This window comes from Elephas maximus, chromosome 12 (genome assembly GCF_024166365.1).
Source record: "Elephas maximus indicus isolate mEleMax1 chromosome 12, mEleMax1 primary haplotype, whole genome shotgun sequence".
Lineage (NCBI taxonomy): Eukaryota > Metazoa > Chordata > Mammalia > Proboscidea > Elephantidae > Elephas > Elephas maximus.
In genome coordinates, this window is record NC_064830.1 from 18,192,144 (window position 1) to 18,215,478 (window position 23,335).

Sequence of the window (23,335 nt, forward strand, 5' to 3'; positions counted from 1 at the left end):
TCCAGCCCTTTGTCTGGGGAGACAGTGCTTTGAGACCAATCTCCTTGTTTCCTTACTTGCTGCAAGTAATAAATTATGTCTGTTTTCAATCTGCTTGATTCTTAGTTATTCTTAACGAGAGTACAAGTAGTGAACCCATTGTGTTCGGTAACAGCAGCACTAGATAACTAAGACAGGTGGGGTGGTGTGATCGTTAAAGTTGTGTGTTAACTTGGCTGGGCCACGATTCTCAGTGGTTTGGCAGTTACGACATAGTTTGGCAGTCGTATAATGATGTGATCATCTCCATGATGAGATGTGATATAATGTGATCAGCTCCATGATGGGATATGCTGTGAGTAGCCAATCAGTTGAAACAGAGTTTCTTTAGGGGTGTGGCCTGCATGCAATATAGGTGGTTTTTCTGGCAAGGTTTATGGGCTTTTACTTGCTGTGGACCTGCAGCTGACTCCTGTTCATATGACCTTTGGTTCTTGGGACTTGAGCTAGAAGCTTACCTGCAGTCTTGCCTGCTGATCTTGGAATTCATCGGTCTCTGCAGCTTATGAGCCAAAACCCTGCTCTCTGACCTGCTGATCTTGGGTTCACCAGCCCCTGCAGCTATCTGAGTCAGGAGAAGCCTCCAGCCTGACCCAGGAAATTGGGACTTTCCAGCCTCTACAACATCGTGAGCCATTTCCTTGATATAAATCTCTCTATATACATATTTATATGTTTTACTGGTTTTGCCTCTCTAGAGAACCCAGCCTAAGACAGGTGGGGAGGAATGGGCTTGAGCCAAATCCTAAGGCACCGCAAATATAATATTCTTCCAAAGGCTAATAACTCATGTGCTAAAAAAGTGTGCAGTGACAAAAAGAGGAATTCATCTTTCTGAGGGATTGGTGGCTTCCTCTGTCAGCTGGAGGGGCTTCATCTTCTTACAGGCCCTCAAGGTCTCTGGGTGCTGGGCAGCTGACTTGCCCAGTAATGGCTGTAAACAGTCGGCGCCTAAGCTTGGATTGCCTAGTTACTAAAAGCCTGTTTTTTAAAAGCCACCCTCATATTCACCATACAAAAAAGGGATGGCAACAAGTGAATGGATGAATGGAATCCCTCTACTGGGGGACAATGAGTCCAGCTCCACCCTGGCCTAATGATCACGACCTGAGCACGACCCTGTCCTTCTGTTGGTGGTGAGTCCCAGCCTGTTCTAAGGGACGTCAGTGGTATTGCTTGGGAAGACATGACAAAAAAGAATTAAGCACAAAACACAGTTTTTGAAAAGTAAAAAATACATAGTAAGAGATTTTACCAGTAAAGAAAAATGCAGGTTTTTTTTTGTTTGTTTGACATAAACTCACTGCCCCCTAAGGTTCCTATATAACCTTTCCAGTTGCTGCTGTCAATTCGATCTCACATAGATAGTTCTTAAAAGAGCATAACGCTCAAAGCAGGCCTTTTTTTTTTTTTTTTTTTTTTTACTAGTTAAACTTTGTTCAGCTTTAAGATGACTTCAGGAGATATTTGGTTTAAGGTTTACAGATTATCTCAGGGCAATAGTATCATCCACCCTCCATGGCTCCAGAAAGTCTACAGTCCATGAAAATGTGAAATTCTGTTCTGTATTTTGCCCCTTTTGATCAGGATTCTTCTACAGAATCTTTGATGAAATTGTTCAGTAATGGTAGCTGGGCACCATCCAGTTCTTCTGGTCCCATGGAAAAGGAGGCAGTTGCTCATGGAGGCAATTAGCCACACATTCCGTGTCTTCCTCCTATTCCTGACTCTCCTTCCTCTCTTGCTCCAGGTGAATAGAGGCCAATTGTTGTGCCTTGAATGGCCACTTGTAAGACCCAGGCACTGCACAATGAACTAGGAGGTAGAATAGAAGCACTAAACATGTTATTAGGACAATTAACTGGAAATCCCATGAAACCATAACCCTAAACCTCCAAACCAAGGAACCAAATCCCATGCGGTGTTTGATTGTATATAAGCAGCCACAGCAGCTACTCATTTTTTTGGTCATTGTAAATACATCTATCACACTACCTTTGCCAGTGCAACTTCTTAGAGTTATACAACTTATTGACAATGATCACAGTAATTAACTGTGCAGTACCCTTCATGCAAATTTTCCATCTGTTAAGTCTCCTTTTTCCCCTCCCTCCCACTCCTGGTAACCACTAATAAACTTTGATCTCTATGCATCTGCTTTTCCTTGTCTTTTTTGTGTAAGGTCATATAATATTTGTCCTTTTGTGATCGATTTATTTCACTCAGCATGTCTTCAAGCTCCATCCATATGGCAGCATGTATCAAGACTTCATTTCTCCTAGTAGTCCATTGTACGTATGTCCCACGTTTTGTTCATCCATTCGTTTGTTGACGGACATTTAGGTTGTTTCCATCTTTTGCCCACGGTGAAGAATGCTGCAATGAACACTGGTGTACGAGTCTCTTTTTGAGTTTCTGCTTTCAAGTCTTTGGAGTATATACCTGGGTGTGGAGGGAGCTGCTGCATCGTGTGGAGTTCTATTTTTAGTTTCTTGAGGAAGCGCCACACTTTTCCAGAACGGCTGTACCATTTTGCTTTCCCACCGGCAATGGGTAAGGGTTCCAATTTCCCCACATCCTCGCCAACACCTGTTTTTTTTTTTATCTTAGCCATCCTAGTGAGAGTGAAATGCTGTCTCTTTGTGGTTTAGACTTTGAAATGCAGTATTCTACTGACTTTTAAAAACCTAAGCTGACATTTGACTCCAGGAACAAGCATATTGAGCTAACAGAAAATCTATAGGGAACGTAACACAAAATTCTAAAAACAAAACAAAAAAACCACATAGCTAAGCTTACAAGACAGACAACCAAGTACAAAGCATATCAAAAGCAGCTTATATGGGCATAGTTATTACTTCTGAGGAAGGAGAAGGCTGGGGCAGTTATATTAGCCTTATGTGTAACTTTTTTTTTTTTTAACATGAAAAGAGAAAAAAATTAAATCTAATGTAGCAAGCATTAAACACCTGTTCAGTCTGCTGAATGGTGAACATGAGTGACTGTTACGTTGTTCTGTCCTGAGCTATACATTTGAGATATTTCGTAAAGTCTTGTTTTTTAAAAAATTGCGCTAATCTCAATTTTTCCCCCCTATTATTCATTTTTCTAATTGGGAAAAGACTATTCATAAAAGTTATCATTAAAACAGATACACATTGTTGGCATGATAGACCCAACCTTGAGTAACTTGTTATTTTTCTATTTGTGTATAATACCTTATAAAGTTCTTGATATATGCTTTTCTTTCTTCTATGATTATCTCCCCTTACACCTCACTCTCTGTCTAATGAAAGACTCCTTCATGATTCAAAGCGCCCATTCCTCTGTGAAACTATCCTGAAGTCTTCTGGAGTTCACCGCTCCTGCCTCCTGCCTCCAGAGGCACTTTGGGCATGCTTCTAAAAAAAACATAAAAAAATAAAAATTGCTTCATGTATTATAAGGTAATTATTTTTCAGCTCCTTGTAAGCAAAGGCAGTGATTTATTCTTTCTGGGTAGGAACTCATTAAATTATTGTAGAATCAATTATTCAAAGAAAAAAATACAAATTACACTGTTCATTTACATAAAAGAAGAGCTTGTTACCATCTGGATGTCTAGGGCCTTCCCTTGTGCAAAGCCAATCAATCACCTTCGATGCCATGCTTGTCAGGAGAAGATATATGTAAGGGCTGAGCTAGCAGGCAACTCTGGATGCTGAATCTGTACTGCTCTTAGTTGGGGCCTGGTTCGCGGCATGGCTCTGAATCTCAAAATGGGGTAACTTAAATTTGGCATGATATTCTTAAGTCTTCCGAGAGAGAAAGCACCAAGACTGGACTGACTTGTATGTTCAACCTAGCATCTTTGTGCGACAGTAAAAATTAAGAGTATAAAATGTTTTCCCCACAATTGGAAACCCTGGTGGCATAGTGGTTAAGAGCTACAGCTGCTGACCAAAAGGTCTGCATTTCGAATCCACCAGGTACTCCTTGGAAACTCTATGGGGCAGTTCTACTCGGTCCTGTAGGGTCACTACGAGTCGGAATCGACTCAACGGCAGTGGGTTGGATGGTTGGTCCCCACAATTGTTTATAACGAAGTCAGAAGAGCCGGCAAGCATACTCCAGCTTTCTCCCAAAACCTGCAATCCTGATGAAAACAAAATAAAACCATACTGGGAGCCCCAGTGCTCTGCTTCTCAAAAGTAAAAACCAGATACAGACATGACTGCTGTGAACCTGTCAACTATAAGCCTTGAAAGGTAAACTCTTTTTAACTGAGGAAAAGTCAGTATCTCCTACTAAATCTGCTTCGGTAGAGTATATATTATATACTAATTTAAGGTTGTTTTAATTATTTTCCAGTGTTTACAATGTGACTTAGCAATTTCTTTTAAACCGTTTTTAAACAGTTAAAGATTCAAGGACTCCTTAGAATATTATTTTCATATTGAAGAATCCTTTAATAAAAAAGAGTTCTCACAATAGGCCCGGAATTCAATTCTATAGATGGAATTAAATGACTCTGAAATGAACAAACACAGACAAGTATTTTTAAACTACTGTTTAATCAGTTTTAAAGACACACAAATTAGAAAAAAAAAACATTTATATGTAAGTTAAAAACACCTTTAAAACCTAACAATAAGCCACCACTGCAGCTCTGAGGACACAGACTAGGAATGAGTGGTTATGAAAACATCACAGCACAGTGTAACTGACACAGTGGTATTTTTAATTTACCATACAACAAGAACTAATTTATGGACCTGTTGAAAAATAACACTTCTTTAAAAAAATATTTTGGAATAAGAAGAACAAAAAGCACAGAACACCACATTATATCTCGACAAGGGAAGGCAAGTGAAAATACCGGCTGCGGGAGTTGTCTGTCCTGTTGGGGTGACAGAATGTTCAACCACTTCTAGATAGGGATAAAGAAGCAACTTTTAAAGGAAAGGCAGGAATGAAATCACACATTTTCACTCCAAACGTGGAAGAATTTCTCGTTTCATCTGAAGTATTTTGACTTCCATTCCTATTGCTTTATTCTGTGCCCCTCTAGTTTGATGAAGCGTCATATAGGTGATCGAAGATGAAGACTGGTTTGCAATGCATTGGTAATTAATCAAAGTTTGATTCCTTTTTCCTTGTGATGAAAAGTCAGAAGCAAAGGTACTTCACGGACAAATCAGTGTGTATAGAACCAAAAATACATACAATTGGGAAAGAAGCCTATTTTAGGACTTCTTGTCAAACTCTCTACATATCTGTTTGCCCTTTAATGGGAAATGACAGGAAAGAATATTAACAAATCAAATTTCTCAAAGAGGTTAACCCAAAACAGAGGCTAGACAGGTAACAGTCATTTAAGACTCTAGTGAAAGGCGGCCAGTCACATTTTCTGTTTCAAACACGTCATTAAGAAATTGGTAAATCATTTTGCCCTAAGCTGGAATCGACTTGACGGCAACGGGTTTTTTTTTTAATATACGTTGCTCTGTAACTTTAGGTTTTTCATTATATTTCCATTTCTTTTTACAGTAGCAAAATTTGATGAGATATGACTGGAAGGATGGCTTTGCATCATCGAGTAAGCTTTAGATAGTAGTTTTACATGATCTTTATATCTTTATTATTTAAGAACGTAGAGTCTTGGGTTTGTTCTTTTTTTTTTTTTGCTCTATAAAAGTTGTACTAAAAGAAGACAGTTATAATCAGATTTAAAGGCAAGACAAATTAGTTGGTGTAAAAATGTCTTTAGGCTATGTTTCAGAAAGTCTTCCCAATCAATGAGCTATATAGCTTGTCAGTCTTCTACTGGCAACATTACTTGCATAATGTTAAAAACCCATTAAAATAAATATTATTTAAAACACATAAAAACATTATTAAGCAGCCCACCAGTTAAAATGTAATTGGCTGCTTCCTCTGTACAACAAGAGCTTCAAAAAGCAGCGTAATCAATGGTTATAAGAGCGTTCCTACAAAATACCAACATGGAAAAGTTCATTGTCAATTTTCATCTGTAATGAGTTACTACAGATTTTACTACGTGGTGTTGCAGAAAAACACTGTAGAGACCTTCTATATACTAATCTCTCAAATCCAGATTTCAGAGTGAATTTTTTTTTAAAAAAATGCATATCTTTTCCTTCAGCATCAGGAGCACACATCAATACAAACCTACTTCTGCAAAAGCTGTAAAAAGCAGAAATGTCAGGGTCTAAGGTGAGCGTCTAAATGATCAGCTCTTCAATAAGCGTACAGTGGGTTAAGTGTTAACAGTTTTATAAGGTACTTGAGGGCAGTTAACATCACAGTTCACAGTGTTCTTCAGAATTCTGCACCCATGTTATATCTGATGTATTAAATTTCAGCCAGGATGGACTATTAATGGCTGACTAAAACCGCACAAAATACTGATTTATATCTAAAGCTCTGGAGAAATCCTTAGCTGACATAGCACTAATAGGCAACATTCTGAAACAATCATTCTCTCAAGTTATTTTTTCTTTCAATTATAATGTAGAACTCTTAAAAGCAATTAATAATTATGAACAACTGATAGTAAGAAACAAAAGAGTAAGTATAAATGTTCAGATCTGTTCATGAATACACAAATCAAACATTTGCAAGGTATGAATATTAAATAGAAAAGATATTTGTCCTGAAAGTGTGATGTAGTCTTTGAATACAAGTATAAATCTTCTAATTATACGAATGGCAACATTTTTAAAATAATTGTTTTTTGTAGTTTAAAATAAGGTGTAACTAAATTAAATATACTTTAAATATCTTTGAATGAAATACTTTCTGAGAAGTTATCTGGTGATAAACTGTCTAGTAAAGTCAGTAATTTATATAAAATATTTAATAGCATATTATCTTCTCCAATTTTACATAGCACAAACAGAAGCCAAGAAAGCAGAGAAAGCAACAGAAAAACGTTATCTTTAGTAGAGACTATTTCATTATGAAAGATTCATATTAAGGACAATATTCAGTAGAAATGGTTTCTGACATAATGGATGGTCTGTTGTCATGACAATCTTTTGACCTCACGGCTTTGAGCTCAAGTAATAAAACTGAATGACCATGACAACTGTTTGATTCTGCCTACATCCATGAATCTTACAGAATCTGCTAGATGGTTCCACTCATGATACTCAAACACAACTGGTCTTGAACTGTTAGAACTAACCCTTTCAGCTGACGGTTAAGGAACCTGAGGTCTAAAGGATAAGTAACTTGTCCAAACCGTATGGCTCATGAATAACAGAGCTGGACTGAAGATCTAGGTCTCCTCCCAGTTCAATTAATGCTTAAATGTGAGTTACCTTCACTTTTTAGAAACATTATCTTTACTGTAAATTCTTCTCAAAACTGGTGTCTGTGGAAATCCTGTGAGTGTCACACATGGTGAGGGAATCAGTAACATACTTTTTAGCCAGATGGTGGTAACATAAGTGGTAGCTGGACATTTTTTTGTAGCCAAATAAACCTTTTGTATTATAACAGATGTTTTAGAAGCTATATAAATTTCCTCAAATACCCTGAGTTCCAATAAAAATGCTTACTTTAAATACTGAGAATAAGCCACTTGTAAAATGGTGACAACTGAAATATATCAAATTAACCATTGCTGTTTTGAGAAAATGAAATTGAGGGAAGAATATTTTTATTCATTTTTCCCTGAGTAATATATAATTTACCGAAAGTATAAATATGATGTTGATTGGACATCTCTGGTTTCATGATAACTGAAGAGGGGAAAACAATATAAATATGCACTGAATCCTATTCTGTTGATTAAAAACAAGTAAGCACATATGACAGTGAATCCCTCTACACTTAATAGCAGCTAGATATACCAGTTTTAGCATCTTTTACTATAAACAGAAGCAAAAAAGTAATCTTTACAACACTCCAAGGAGATATATTCACTTCACAGAGCACAAAAAAAATTCTTCTTGAGGAGAAAAATCAAGCTGAGAATTAGAACGATTTTTCTTCTAGATTGCATACTTGTGATTACTTCCAAATTAGAGGAAAGCTATCCAAAACCATTTCTTAAAAATAAATAGCTGATTCGGGGGATGAAAAATCAGTCAAACTGGATATGTAATGTATTATATTTAAAGTGGAGCCCTGCTGGCGTAGTGGTTATAAAGAACTCGGCTGCTAACCAAAAGGTCGGCAGTTCGAATCCGCCAGCTACTCCTTGGAAACCCTATGGGACAGTTCTACTCTGTCCTATAAGGTTGCTATGAGTCGGAATTGACTCGATGGCAATGGGTTTGGGATTTTTTATATCTAAAGTACCTGGAAAGCTGACCAAACATCCTTCTGGATGGTAGTGGTATCACTATATTAATTGAGCAAGAGATGGGTAACCAGTTTAGTTTTACAGGCTGAGAAATAAAATATATACAGATAATAGAAATAAAAGGTGATTATTTGTAAGGAGCTAAATAGGCTGCACAAGAAAAACAAAACTTTCTATCAAACTTTCTAGTTTTCATTTATGACATGCCTAGGCCCCTCTTTTTAACTTTAAGTTGCTTTACTTTCTCTTAACAGTGATCAGATTCTCTGCAGCATTGGTTAAACTGAAGAGATCTTTTCTGGAGGCAGATTCTGTCCGAGAATGTTCTTTTCTATTCCCTCGCTTTAGGCAGCTGGCTTCACTTCAGTGCGTGGGAAAATAGAGAAAATTTATTGAACTAACTTTACTGGAAGGTAACAGGACACACTAACCACATCAGATGGAAAATGTTTACCTTTAGAAAAATTAAAAACATTTTTATCAACAATGACTAGGATATCTGTAAGGTTTTAAAAGGATAAACTGACTTTTTTGCTAACTAGGACCTTAGAAGCTCCAAGTTTGTTTTCTTTTTCCTTCCTTCTTTAAATGAAATGCTACAGTTTAAGCTAGATTGTTGGTCTGTCTTTCACTTCATTTGAAAATTTATTAGTAACAAAATCCAAACAGAAAGAATCACCAGAGATAGACAGTTTGCATTTCATTAAAAAACATTTAAGGCAAAAGAAAATAAATTCCACGAAAGACTTGTCAAAATAAGGGTGAAGTCAGAAGGCCCTGCCTACTTTTTCCTCTCACGGCTGTGATTCACAGTTCAGCGCTGAAGCCCTGCTGTCAGACCAGTGCCTCCGCCTGGCATGCAATCCTACCCTTCTGCTTCCAGCCACTGCAGTCATCACAGGCATCTGGAGAATTAAGTGAGATACCCCAGGAAATCCAGGCAAGATTGATTATAGTAAAAATCGCCAGTAAGAGCATAGTTTTTCTACTTACAGAACCTAAAACTCATGTTAACAAGAGTTAACAGCAACATTTTAATGTGAGAGGCTAATAGTTTAGAAACTAATTTATATTCTTCTCTAAAAACGTGGTTCTAGCCATTGACCTTCATTTTTCATTTCCCTAGAACCTTCCCAAATATGAATTAAGCTGTCAGGGATAAGAAGAGGCTTAGCCAGGTAGTACCCTTACCTAGCAATTTCTCTTTCAAAACCTTCAAGCAATCTAGTGTTATTACTTTCATAATCCCTTTCTAATTCTATGTAATTTATGCTTGATAAATTTCATTTAAAAGTCCAAAGTATTAAAAAGTTACTAAACTTTTATGTCTTACCTAATCACAAAGAATTCAGACAGATAAGGTTTTGTAAAAGCACTTCTGCTGAGCACCTGGAACATGCAGTCTTATTTATTTCCTATTACGGCTGCAGAAGCCCTGGTGGTGCAGTGGTTAAGTGCTCGGCTGCTAGTCAAAAGGACTGTGGTTCGAACCCACCAGCTGAGGAAAGATGTGGCAGTCTGGTTCTGTAAGGATTGCAGCCTAGGGAACGCTACGGGGCAGTTTTACTCTGTCCTGTGGGGTCACTATGAGCTGAGCTTACCTGACAGCAATAGGTTTGGTTTGGTTTGGTTTTTTAAATTACAGCTGCCCACTAGCTTCTAACCCCAGAGTCCATTCAGTGATTTCTTCATTCATGCCTCCCTTCCTTTCTTCATCTTCTCTCTCTCTCTTTTAAATAAGCTTAAAATATCTCACTCCTAACCTTTAATTATGTTTAAGAAATTCCTCCTTGAAGGGCTCTCCGACTGACACACAAGATAATTAAACTGCACCAAAATAGGCTACCTATAATTTGGCATCTGTTAATGTTACAGTTTCCCTATACATTATTGTCATTTGAGATACTTTAAGAAAAATCCTTCAAAATACTGAGATGTTTATTGCATTTTTAAGTATCCACAATCTTAAATATCCTGTTTTAAATTCTTCCTAGATTCCTTTACAGCACACAACATCAAATATGTGAAATATGAATTCTCACACTATTACACAAGAAAATACCATTTAGGAACAACATTTTAGGAAATAGAGGGTTTAAGGCAAGACATTCATTTGCAAAAGTTAATTTCTCTCAGTCATCCAGATTGACGCAATTATTCTTCCACCTCTTCAGTGCCTTGGGGTACGCAATGTACATTCAGCAACAGGGCACACATATGACCCTATGAACATCTGCTGAGGTCCTGAGTGCCCGTGGAAATAATGGAGATATTTTTATATAAGGCGTAGCCCTCAGGGACATGGCATGGGTGGGGTTATTTCACTCCATTTCCAATCTGATATATAGGAAATTCCCTATCCATCAATGTCCAATTTCCCCCCCACATAATCTCTTTTCAAACAAACAAAAACTCTTTGAAAAGATGCTAAGATTGGTTTCTGTTAACATAGAAAACATGGCCGTCAAGGCATTTTCTCCATCATTGCTTGAGTGATGAATGTCTAGAGGCTATTTCTTGATTCTGATTGCAAACATTGTTTGTTGTGGAAAAACTATTATGTCCCAAAGAATTTTCTTGTGCATCAAACTTTTTGGATCGTGAGAACTGAGTATTTTCATGTATATTCTTTCCACTTTGAGTTTTCTTCACCGGCAACAACAATAATACTGAGATACCAGCAATGTGAAGGCAATAATACCAGGAGCTGAAAGAAAGGAAAAAAAAAAAAGTTTACTTTATTAAAGTTGTGATAATTAATAACCTTTAATAACTGCATACTTGCCCATCTCCCATATGTCCCCTGTAAGATGTGCTTACCTACCACAGTATACTGTTAGTTTTTCCCTCATGCGATGAAACTCTACAGAACAGTGTATGCCATGAGTATTTATGAAGCACTGTGTACACCCAAAAACCACACCAAACCCGCTGTCGGCAAGTTGACTCTGACTCATGGTGACCCTATGTGTCATAGAGTAGAACTGTGCTCCATAGGGTTTTCATGGCTGCAGACCACCAGGCCTTTCCTCTGAGGCACCTCTGGGTGGGTTCGAACCGCCAACCTTCTGGTTTTGGTCAGTAGCCCACTGCTTAACCATCTGTGTCACCCAGGGACTCCCTGTAGAAACCCAGACTGCTTATAATCATGCTACTAGATATCCCATTGCATTTCTCTGTAAGGGTCACAATGCCATGATGAAATAGAATAAAAACAAAAAGGTACTTATTAGTATCTGCAGTCATTTGAAAATCGTCTCTCAAACCACAGAATCAAATACTGAGCAAACAAAGAGAATGCACAGGGCAAGGAAAGCCTGTGACCAGGCTGAGTTCCCCTGTAGAAACTCTCCCTCATTCAGTAACAAATATTCTATTGGATGAGTGACAGATCTAAGTCATATTGCTTCTTGATGGTTGCTTTAACCAAATAAAGAAAGGTTATATTATTAAAAACATTGTTAGAAACATCATCCCTCAAGGTAAATATACACCAAACGTTGCCATAGCTCTAAATTCAAGTAACTGTGAATCAAGTACCTGGAATAGAAAATCCCACCCAACAGCTTCATCACATTTAAACAATATGTAATCATTTGGTTAAAATGGACACTGTGGCAGGAGCTACTTAGTGTCTTCCTATATGGTTAAGGTCATACTCAAAGCAACAATTTTTGAGCACATACTCTCTGCTAAAGTCATTCTAAATGCTAAGGTAATAAACAATGTATATGAGAATAAAGTTTTTCATTTCAAATATATTACTATCTAATATGGGAGAGTGCAGTTTGGTGGGGCAGGAAGAAGAGATAAACAGATAAACAAAAAATACTGAATTCAAAATAACTTTTATAATATACAGGTGACCCAAGTACCAATGAAACACGAAAGACAGACTATAAGTAAACAGATAAAAGAAAATATAAGTAATTTACCCCCCGCCCCTTGATTAAATTAAGTAAAGAACTGTCTTTAAAAAACAAATGAACAGGTTTTGGACAATTAAGCTACAGTGTCTAGTAAAACCTTTATGGGAGATTTCAGGCAGTGGTTACTTCACTGACATTTCTCTGTCTAAATCAGACTCTAATCTGAGGGTTGGGTAGTATGAGTCATTCCATAAAGAAGCTTGAGACTGCTTAGTTTAAGATTAAACAGCAACCGATAATGCATTTAGCTGCAGAAATGAGGCTACGGTACCGTTTTTCTGTTCTACCCAACAGCAAGGAGCTTTCTTTTATAACTAAAATTATTCCACTGACATATTTTAAGAAGTAAACACTTACCTGTAAAACATTAATGATGGTTTTATAGAGAGAAGTACAAATGGCACAACTGTGTAACTTATTGCTATTTGTGTTACTATCCATGTTATAACATCATAAAATAATTTAAGTTGGGGAGGTTCAATGAAATAATGTCTAACGTTATTTCTCATCTGAAACAAAGAAAACACAAATATATTTGCTTTATCTTTAACATTCCTTATAAAATTAGACCGGTCATGTCAGCTCTTTTCAAGGATGTAGAATAACTGCAAGTATCATCCATTGTTGATGCGAGTCTAAAAGGGTACTAATTAGTTGGGAAAAGTTGGTTCAGATAAACTAATGCATATATATATAAAAAATATATAACCCACCACTGCCGTCTAGTTTTAGAAAAAATATATAGGGAGTGATAAAGCAAGTGGGCAAAATATAAACAACTGGTAAATCTGGGTAAAGAGCATAGGTAACTCTCTGTCATTTCTCTTGGAAGTGTTAAAAAGCAAAGATGTCACTTTGAAGACTAAGATGAGCCTGACTCAAGCCACGGTATTTTCAATCACTTCATATGTATGCAAAAGTTGGACAACGAACAAGAAAGTCCGAAGAAGAATTGATGCCTTTGGATTGCGGTGTTGGTGAAGAATATTGAATATACCATGGACTGCCAGAGGAACGAACAAATGAAGTACAGCCAGAATGCTCCTTAGAAGGGAGGATGGAGAGACTTCGTCTCATGTACTTTGGACATGTTATCAGGAGTGACCAGTCCCTGGAAAAAGACATCATGCTTGGTAAGGTAGAGGGTCAGTAAAAAAGAGGAACACCCTCAATGAGATGCTTTACTCCCTGATATTGCTGCCAGGATAAGGATTAGGCTGTTTCTAGTTTGACATTTAAGTTCTTCTATCCTTGTGGCCCCACCCTCCATTTGCCTTTCCAGTATTATTTACTATTCATGCATACATGAAATCTCCGCTTCAGTCAAATTTACTCGTCATTTCCCAAATACACCATGTACTTTCCAACCTGGTTTTGCTAATGTCAATTCCATGCCTACAATGTCACTTTCTCCCCCATATTAAACTGCGTTCACTGTTGAAACAACTTTCATTTTTCAAAGCCCAGATCCAACCACGCTTTTTCAATGAGGTCATCTCTGGTCAACCCAACCAAAAGGATTTTCTTTTATGTCTAAACATCTATGATACTTAATATTGATAAAATCCATGGAATTTATCATATGCCTTGTGATATATATCTATATCTATCTACATATATTTCTATCAGTCCATCTGTCTGTCCGTCTATGTCTTCTTCCCCGAATTAGACTATAAGCTACCAGAAGGTAGAGCCCTTATTTAATACTTCTTGATATTCCTCCAAGATACTTTAAAACTAAATATAGTAAAATATTTCCTAGTTTTTTAAATTAATCCTTCTTACTTGTAAGTGCTGTAATAAACTTATTCATTGTTTTTGTCATGTCACTTTCCTCTCATAGACTGTCAAGGACTTATACTAAAATGTACTTCCTCTTCCCCCATCAGGTCACCAATCTAATTTATCAAGTAATTCCCAAAATATCATTCCAGGTTCCTACCAAGCAAATACTAAATATAACTGCACCTTCCTTCTAATGTAGTGCTCTACCACCAGGAATGGCCCATCTACTCATCTTGGCCTATCGATAGTCCATTCATCATCTAAAACACGACTCAAAGGTTACGGCTGTCAGGAAACATTTCTAAAATAACCCTCTGGTCATTTTAATTTAACTACGTGTTTAGCTATCCTCCAAGTAATTTAATAAAGACAAATAACAATTTTTGAGGGCCTCCTATGTGCAGGGAACATAAAAACATCTTTTCTCCTCATATCAACTAAGTGCGGAGCTTAGCACATGGTGAACACTATAAACACGTAAATGGTTATAAGTACTCAAACTGAAAAAAAACAACCAAACCCAATGCTGTTGAGTCAATTCCGACCCATAGCAACGCTATAGGACAGAGCAGAGCTGCCCCATAGAGTTTCCAAGAAGCGCCTTCTGGTTAGCTGCCGCCAGGGTTTCCCCTAAGTACTCAACAAACATGTAAATGGTTATAAATCTCTCTTCTACTGCACAGTATAATGTTAATTGTGACCAAAGAAATAAGGTCTACCTTGTAAAACAGATCTAGTCCGCTCTTTATAACAGTTCAAGTGAACTACCATTGAGTTATAAAATAATATTCTTGATACTTACAGCTCGTGCTGCTAACGTCATTAACACCCCTGTTAGAAATGTTAGATAGTATCCTGGGTATACCCCATGCCAAATGGCAGAGAGAATGAACGTCTGGATAGTTGGACTGAAGGAGGCTCGTTCGTAACACACCCTAGAAACCATGAAAAACATGAAGAGCCGAGAGGAGTGAGTGATTAGAGTTTATAAAGCCCCACAATGCTAAGTTTTTAAAATAGTGGTAAAACATATGTAACAAAATATTTTATTACTTTCTTTATAAACATCAAGAACGTTCAACTGATCTAATTAACACTACCCTTTCTGGTAAATAGCCTGTGCTCAGTCTAATATTTTCCCATAATAGGGTAGAGAACTCAGATGAAGACAAGATTTTCCTCAAATATCAAATTGAAAATACAACGAAAAAAAAATAACACAGATCAGCTCACAGGATCTGTAGCCTTTGGTAGGTTGTAAGAGAACATCAAGTGGAAATAATATATTTTGGATATCTCAAAGGTAAAGATATCCAACTTTACCCTTGAACACTACAAAAGAAAGTTGCTTTACACAGAAGTCCTGAAAGCCTTGCAGTTACGGGGATGATATTTTACGAACTAAGTTCAGGACAGGGCAATATGTCACCAGAACAACGAGACAGAATCACTGGGAGTTTCCCTAACTCCCTCCCCTGTAGATGTTGCTGCCTCTGCCTGAGCTGCCTTGCCTTCTTCCTTGTCCTTCTGATAAACTCCTAATCATCAGTCTCAGCTCAGCTGTCAACTACTTCTGAGAAGAGGTTCTTCCTCTTTTCCCTTTGAGCCCTCACTGTTCCCGCTCTATTGCTCCTTCTCTCTGTTATAACCCTCACCACAGAGAACAGCACGGACTGGTTACACATCTGTGTTTTTAACAAGATTGTGAACTCTCTGACTGCAGGTACTGCATCTTTTTGTCTTACTCCATCTTTGTATCCTGTGCCTAACATACAAAGGTCTTTTGAACTAAAATATTTAAAACTGGAACTGTTCTGGAAAATCTAGGGCATATGCATAGTGGTTTTTAAGTCCTTTCTAAAAACAAATCTCCAGTGAGTGAGAGCAGGAACTAAAGATGAGGTTACTGGTCACCTCAGACATGGCTAAACCAAACAAACCCGTTGCCGTCGAGTCGATTCCGACTCATAGCGACCCTATAGGACAGAGTAGAACTGCTCCAATAAGTTTCCAAGGAGCGCCTAGTGGATTTGAACTGCTGACATTTTGGTTAGCAGCCGTAGCACTTAACCACTACACCACGAGGGCTTCCCAGATGCAGGTAGAGGCCTTTAAAGCCTGGCTAAAAGATCAGTGACATCGATGTTCATCACAGTGAAATGACTCAAGCTGAAACAGTTCTCTGATTTGTCAGTACCCTGCTTTGGAAGATGTTAGTATCCCCTTGTTAACATCGAAGTCACAATGTCACTCAACATAGCGCTCATTTAATCAAGAATCTGAACTCAGTGAAGCTCAGCCTCAAGTAGTAGGTGCCAAAGTACATCTAAAGATAGTTCTTGAAGGAACATACCTTTTGAGCCAAAGAGCTGTCTGAATATTCCAATTATCAAGAAACATCTTGAAACTTGTTGACATCTGAAAAACAAAGGGACTTTTTTCTTTGGTCAACAAAATAACGAAGCTTTAAATGTAAGTAATAATGTTTTATTGTGCTAAAAATAGATTACTTAAAAATGATGGCCATGTACTGATTTGTCTTTCCTTAGTACTGTTTTTCTGACATAGTAACGTCATTCCATAAAAGGAGTTTATTTATTATAGGGACCATTTACAAGGTAAATGAATTATCATCATTTTCTCCTATATGACAACATTTAAAGGTCTTGTCAAGTAATTATCCCAAAGGAACCCCTGTCAGAGTGTACCAATGACTGCCCTTATTCACTGAAAACTTGAGCATCTCCCTCACTATCTTCCTGTCAACTCTGTCATATTTTTGGGAGACACAATTCAATCCATAACACGTGCCAAGATCTGCCATCATTGCAGGTAAACTTGACGTCCACAGAGATGACACATCAAACCTTAGTCTCTCAATTCATTCACTTCCACTTCTCTTCAGTCACCCACTTTCATGGCTACTCTGGATCTTGGCACGCCTAGAACTGCTTGACTGCTAAAACAGTACAGTTGCACTCCTCTCTCAGATAATGGCTTCCTATCTTTCCAGCTCTATCACTCAGTTACTGCCATTAAAGCTCCTCTTTAATCTCAGAGGGAAAGCTAGTCTTTGGTCTCCTGACCTCTTTACTTTCTCCTCCTCAAAATTTTAGATTCCTTGGTCCACTTAATTACTACTCTCTTGTAAAAATCTTCAATGCCTTTGTTTCTTTCTCCTTTTAACTCACCTACCTGTCAGAATCAACCCTACTGTCTGTCTTCCATACCCCTAACGTATGAATGCTGAGTGTAGCATATTATATAACATTAAAGACCTTTTTCATAATTAAGGTTCTCGACTTCAACTGGGCCCTCAACCTACTAAGTAATCCTTCTGTTTCCCTAGATTGTTCTTTCTCCTCTTCTTGAAAGCAGCTATCAGATTGAACTATTTGAAACTGTCTTTCTTCTGTAAGTCAAAAATAGGTAAATATCAGCAGCTTCATATGGTTTGATGCAATACTTCAAGCCTGAGCCGATTCTTTGCTGCTTATCTCAGTGAAAGGCACCACCATAAACCTAGCTGTTTAAACAAGAAATCTGTGCATGATTCCTAACCCATTCTTCTCCTTGATTCCAACTCATCACCAAGTTCCGTTAAGTCTCTTAATCAGTTCTCTAATATCTTTATGTCTTTCTAGCCCCATAGTTACTACCCTGTTTCGGTCACCAGCATCCTGGATTGACACAACACCCTCCCAACAGATCTCTCTGGCTTTCAAGGGACAACACATTCTACATGACATATCCAGATCCTTCTAAAACACAGACTAATTACCTCACTTCCCTGCATATAACCCATTCATAGTGCTCCATTACTCTTAAAAGAAGCTCAAAACTCTTAATATCCATGACCTGGCCTCTACTTCTCCAGCCTCATCTTTCACCACTCCCTATACTATGAGCCAACATAAGCCACACACCCATTCTCAACCCCTCAGGCTAGTTCCTCTATTTGGAGGGCCTAGATATCTCTTACTATTTATCCTTTTAGGCTCAGTTTAAAATATTATTTCCTTTAGGACCTCTTCCCTGAGCCACTAAGTCTAAGTTGGATTCTTTATTGTAACACCCACAGCACTTGTACCTCTTTGTGTATAACCTATTCTTCTGTGCTCTGTAATAACCCCCTACTAAACTAAAGCTTCGTAACAGCCTAGACTGCATCTATCTTATGCACTGAATCCCCAGTACCTGGGACATGTGGTAGATGACCAGTAATGTCGGTTAAAGGAAAGAATGAATAATATCATTACAAATACTTCAACACCAATCTTGGGATATAACAGTATAATGTATGAAAGCAAATTATGATACCTAAAGTATCATAAGGAGCCCTGGTGGTGCAATGGGGTTAAGTGCTTGCCTGCTACCAGAAAGGTTCGCAGTTTGAACCCACCCAATGGCTCCTCAGAAGAAAAAACCTGGGGATCTGCTTCGATAAAGACCGTAGCCTAGAAAATCCTATGGGGCAGTTCTCTCTGTCATACAGGGACGCTGTAAGTCAGAATTGACTCATGACACACAACAACAACAACAACAAAGTATCCTACGGTGATGAACTTCTTAATGATTTACTGACCTCTATTTGCTGAATTCTCAAATTGGAAATTAAGTCCCAACGAGCCATTCCATTTTTGTCATATCCTCTGAAACCAAAGCCTGCAGCATTATTAATGGCATCGGCTACATTAAACACAACAAGAAAAAAGCGTTAAGGATATATTCTCCCAGAAAACGTGTGTTATCATATACTATGATCCTTTATTCTTAAACAGTAAAAGTAAATTTATTCTAATTTTTAGGAAGAGGTCAGAAACATTATTCTATGCGATGAAAATAACTACGCCATTAAGGACAACTTGGCTAGTCAATGAAGCATCAGACAAAACACAAGCTGAAGGCACGTGAAGTTTGAAAGTTACTGAGGACCAATGGGCTCAAGGTGCAGACCCAATATAGGAAATAATTTTCCAGTGTAAGAATTATGCTCAACCATCCATCCAAGAATTGCTGGCGGGGATGTTTTGCCCTGGGACCACAAAGTTCTTCTCCTATATTTGACCTGTATTATAAATAAGAATATGTAAGTGAGGCATCATATTTTCATTCTTTTTTTTTTCCTTGGTCCATTCAAATCCATTCTATTTATGTATTCAGAATTTGTTTTCTAATCCTTTTCACCATAATGCTCAATTAGTTATTTTTGCTTTATAAACCTGTTTGATTAAGCCATAAAGGAAGTTTCTGCCTCAAGCAACTACCCTTCCAGTCAACTAAACAATGGAAAATTGTTTATAATTGCTGCTATCTCTGTCATGACCAGAGAGTAAACAAACCAGCAAAATAATATGCCTACGTGGACATGTATCCTTAAATTGTTGGATTCCTTATTAGTGCTTTTTAGTACATCAAACAGGACTTGTTTCTTTTTAGATACAAATAACTTTTTTTTTTATTGTACTTTAGGTGAAAGTTCACAGCTCAAGTTAGTTTCTCACACAAAAATTTATATACACATTGTTACGTGACCCTAGTTGCTATCCCTATAATGTGATGACAGCACACTCCCCCTTTCCACCCTGGATTTCCTGTGTCCATTCAACCAGCTCCTGTCCCTTTCTGCCTTCTCATCTCGCCTCCGGACAGGAGCTGCCCATTTAGTCTTGTGTAAGAAGTACACTCTTCATGAGTATCATTTTATATCTTATAGTCCAGTCTAATCTTTGTCTGAAGAGTTGGCTTCGGGAATGGTTTTAGGTCTGGTTTAACAGAGAGTCTGGGGGTCATGTCTTCTGGGGTTCCTCCAGTCTCAGTCACAAACAGGATTTTAAAAAAAAACAGTCTTAGGGAAAAGGAATAAACAAACAAGAGGTCTGCAGTCTTCGGTCAAATAAATATTTGCCTTTAAAGTTAGTCTATGAATATAGTCGCATTCATACTCAATAGAATTAAAAAAAATTTTTAATAATATGGTCAGCAAACCCATACAAATGGCTGCTAAGGAACAGCTCCCTCCCCCCTCACATGTGCTACCACTTGTAATGTCTTCACTTATTCATTCTCTTCACCTTTTCTGTCTTACTGGGATCTGAGAACTCAACTCCTTACCAACATCTCATCTCACAACAGGATCGGTCCAGGGTGTGGTCAACAGCAATGAGGAGAAGGGAGTCAGCGAAATAAAACCACAGATGTCAACGTTCCCAGACCCTAAATCCAACACAGACCCTGTGCGAGCTAGGTGTCCAAACTCCTGAGAAAGCTGGCAAGTTTTCATTAATGTAGGGATGACTTTAGCAATTTCTAATTCCAAAACACTGACCATTTAAACTTCGATCTTTCTCTGTTGTTGTTAGGTGCCATCAAGTTGATTCTGACTCACAGAGACTCTATGTACAACAAAACCAAACACTGGCCGTTTCTGCGCCATCCTCACAAGCGTTACTATGCTTGAGCCCGTGTCAATTCATCTCGTTGAGGGTCCTCCTCTTTTTTGCTGGCCCTCTACTTTACCAAGCATGATGTCCTTCTCCAGGGACTGATCCCCCCTGATAACATGTCCAAAGTATGGGAGACATAGTCTTGCCACCCTTGCTTCCAAGGAGCATTCTGGTTGTACTTCTTCCAAACAGACATGTTCCTTCTTTTGGCAGTCCATGGTATACTCGATATCCTTTGCCAACACCATAATTCAAAGGCTTCAATTCTTCTTCAGTCTTCCTTATTCATTATTCAGTTTGCATATAGTATATGCGGCGACTGAAAATACCATGGCTTGGGTCAGGTGCACCTTAGTCTTCAAGGTGACATCTTTGTTTTTCAACACTTTAAAGAGGTCTTTTACAGCAGATTTGCCCAATGCAATGCGTCTTTTGATTTCTTTACTGCTGCTTCCATGGGTGTTGATTGTGGATCCAAGTCAAATGAAATCCTTAGAACTTCAATCTTTTCTCCATTTATCATGGTGTTGCTTATTGATCCAGTTGTGAGGATTTTTGTTTTCTTTATGTTGAGGTGTAATCCATACTGAAGGCTGTGGTCTTTGATCTTCATCAGTGAGTGCTTCAAGTCTTCTCTACTTTCAGCAAGCAAGGCTGTGTCACCTACATAATGCAGGTTGTTAATGAGTCTTCCTCCAATCCTGATGCCCTGTTCTTCTTCATATAGCCCAGCTTCTCAGATTATTTGCTCAGCATACAGAATAAATAGGTACAGTGAAAGGATATAACCCTGACACACACCTTTCCTGATTTAAACCTCTACATGGGTTAAGTCAGTGTTCTTCATACTGAAACTTCAAACTTAAAGGAAAAAAATCCACTAAGTTCCAAGAAATAATTGTTCTGAAGGGTTGAAAAGAAGAGGGCAGAGCCATAGGGGTGTGGAGACCTGGAAGCCTAATATTTATTTTGACAAACCTTGAATTAAAATTTTAAACACTATACTCTAGGTTGGAGCCCTGGTTGCCCAGTGGTTAAGTGCTACAGCTGCTAACCAAAACGTCGGCAGTTGGATCCACCAGCTGCTCCCTGGAAACCCTATGGGGCAGTTCTACTCCGTGCTATAGGGTCGAAATTGACTCAACAGCAATGGGTTTGATTTGTTTGTTTTTTTTTGGTATATCCTAGGTTACCACTTAAAATTAATGAAATTGTAAATTCAAAAATGCATATATCAACACTGAAATCAGTAAGGTAATTATCCACATGAACCGGAATATATATATATATATTTTTTTAAATTGTCATCAAAATGCAAAAACAAATTAAAGAATATCTGGGACCTCAAGGGATGCTTAAACGCCAATTTGAGAACCAAGGGATACCAGTTACAAAAAAAATACATAGCCGAGAGAGGAGGGGGTGAATTTGTGCACTGGGATATGGAAGTGGGCTTTTCACTTGGTTTCTCTATTGACATAAAACTTAAACTTAGACTTCAGCTCGAAATTTCCTTAACCATTACTAGGACCTGGCTTGAAAGCTGTAATGGCTTCCCAATGACTAAAGGTAAATTCAAACTTCTTCAGTACAGCCGTCAGGATCTTGGGAGAGCCCTGTTTCTCCTTCCCAGTTCCCTCTTCCCATTATGGTCCCTGCTTTGCCAGTCACAGAGGGCCATGTACATTCACATCTCTTTGTTCATGACTGCAAAACTAACTAAAACTAAAATTCCACCAACCCGCTTCCCATCGGCTAAAATCACATTCAATCTTAAAGGCACAAATGAATACTATCTTTTCTCTAATACTTGCTCTAACTCCCAGGCATAACTGATAATCCTCTTTCAATGCACCGATAACATTTTATCCACATTAGTGATAAAGTACTGATCATGTAATACTGTGGTTAAGGTCTATTTAATATATATCATTATAATGGTATATCTAATACAATCATACTAAATGGAAGTTAGGGACTACGTCTTATGCATATTTGTGTCTACTTTGGCTAGTACAAGGTCTAGCATACGGTAGGCATTCAATAAATGTCTGCTGTCTTCTAAGCAATCCATTGGTTTTTATATTACAATAAAATGAGTCTTGATCCAGTTTTTAGGCTAACCTTACATATGAGCTGTAAAGGTTGTTTCTCCTACATAAAAAAACAAAACCAGTTGTTAGATGACCCTAATTTTTCTGACTGATCTTTAACTATACATCCTCAAGAGGGCACTCTCATAGCTCCCTGTAAGATTTAATTCAACATATAAAACAAGAGAAGTCTATTTACATGTTACTTACCTAATGTCCATGCAAAATAGTATTTGGGTCTGGCAGCCAAAAGAGAGACATACAGATAGATAACCTTTGTTGGCCACGAAGCTGTAGCTTGAAAATGCTCATCAATGTTATACTCCACGGGTAATGTTTTAGAGATAGTCAGATGAAATAATAAGGAAAGTCCACATACTAAGAGCTTCTGAATAACTGCGATCTGAAAAGTTAAGACAAGACTTCATAAATTTAATCCATACTCCTTTCAATTCAGTTTACAAATTACTGCCAGATTGGTCTTCCTAAACATAGCATTAACCCTATAATGCTCCTGGTCTAAAATCGAAAGCTACCTTGTGTTCAGCATTTAAAGTTCTCCATGGTGTCACAGTATGAACATTACCACTCCTACCTATGGGTTGTAGCTCAAATCATATTAACAACTTCAGTCTGTGTTTTCAGAACTTGCAAGAAATAACAAAAAATCTAAAACCAACCACAATGTGTGTGTGTGTGTGTGTGTGTCAAACCCATAAGAGCTGAAAT

General features: G+C 37.9%; 1 protein-coding gene across 2 annotated transcripts in view; it reads right to left on the bottom strand.

Moving 5' to 3' along the window:
* Positions 1-4,589: 4,589 nt before the first annotated feature.
* MBOAT2 (membrane bound O-acyltransferase domain containing 2) overlaps positions 4,590-23,335 on the bottom strand; it is a 216,344-nt gene continuing 197,598 nt past the window's right edge. For both annotated transcript variants that reach the window (XM_049904678.1, XM_049904677.1), the window contains exons 8-13: positions 22,817-23,009; positions 18,653-18,756; positions 16,421-16,485; positions 14,870-15,002; positions 12,640-12,791; positions 4,590-11,060 (exon numbers count right to left, since the gene is read on the bottom strand). In XM_049904678.1, the coding sequence (XP_049760635.1) occupies positions 10,835-11,060; positions 12,640-12,791; positions 14,870-15,002; positions 16,421-16,485; positions 18,653-18,756; positions 22,817-23,009 (873 nt within the window). In that variant the 3' untranslated portion in view covers positions 4,590-10,834. The remainder of the gene's footprint in view (positions 11,061-12,639; positions 12,792-14,869; positions 15,003-16,420; positions 16,486-18,652; positions 18,757-22,816; positions 23,010-23,335) is intronic.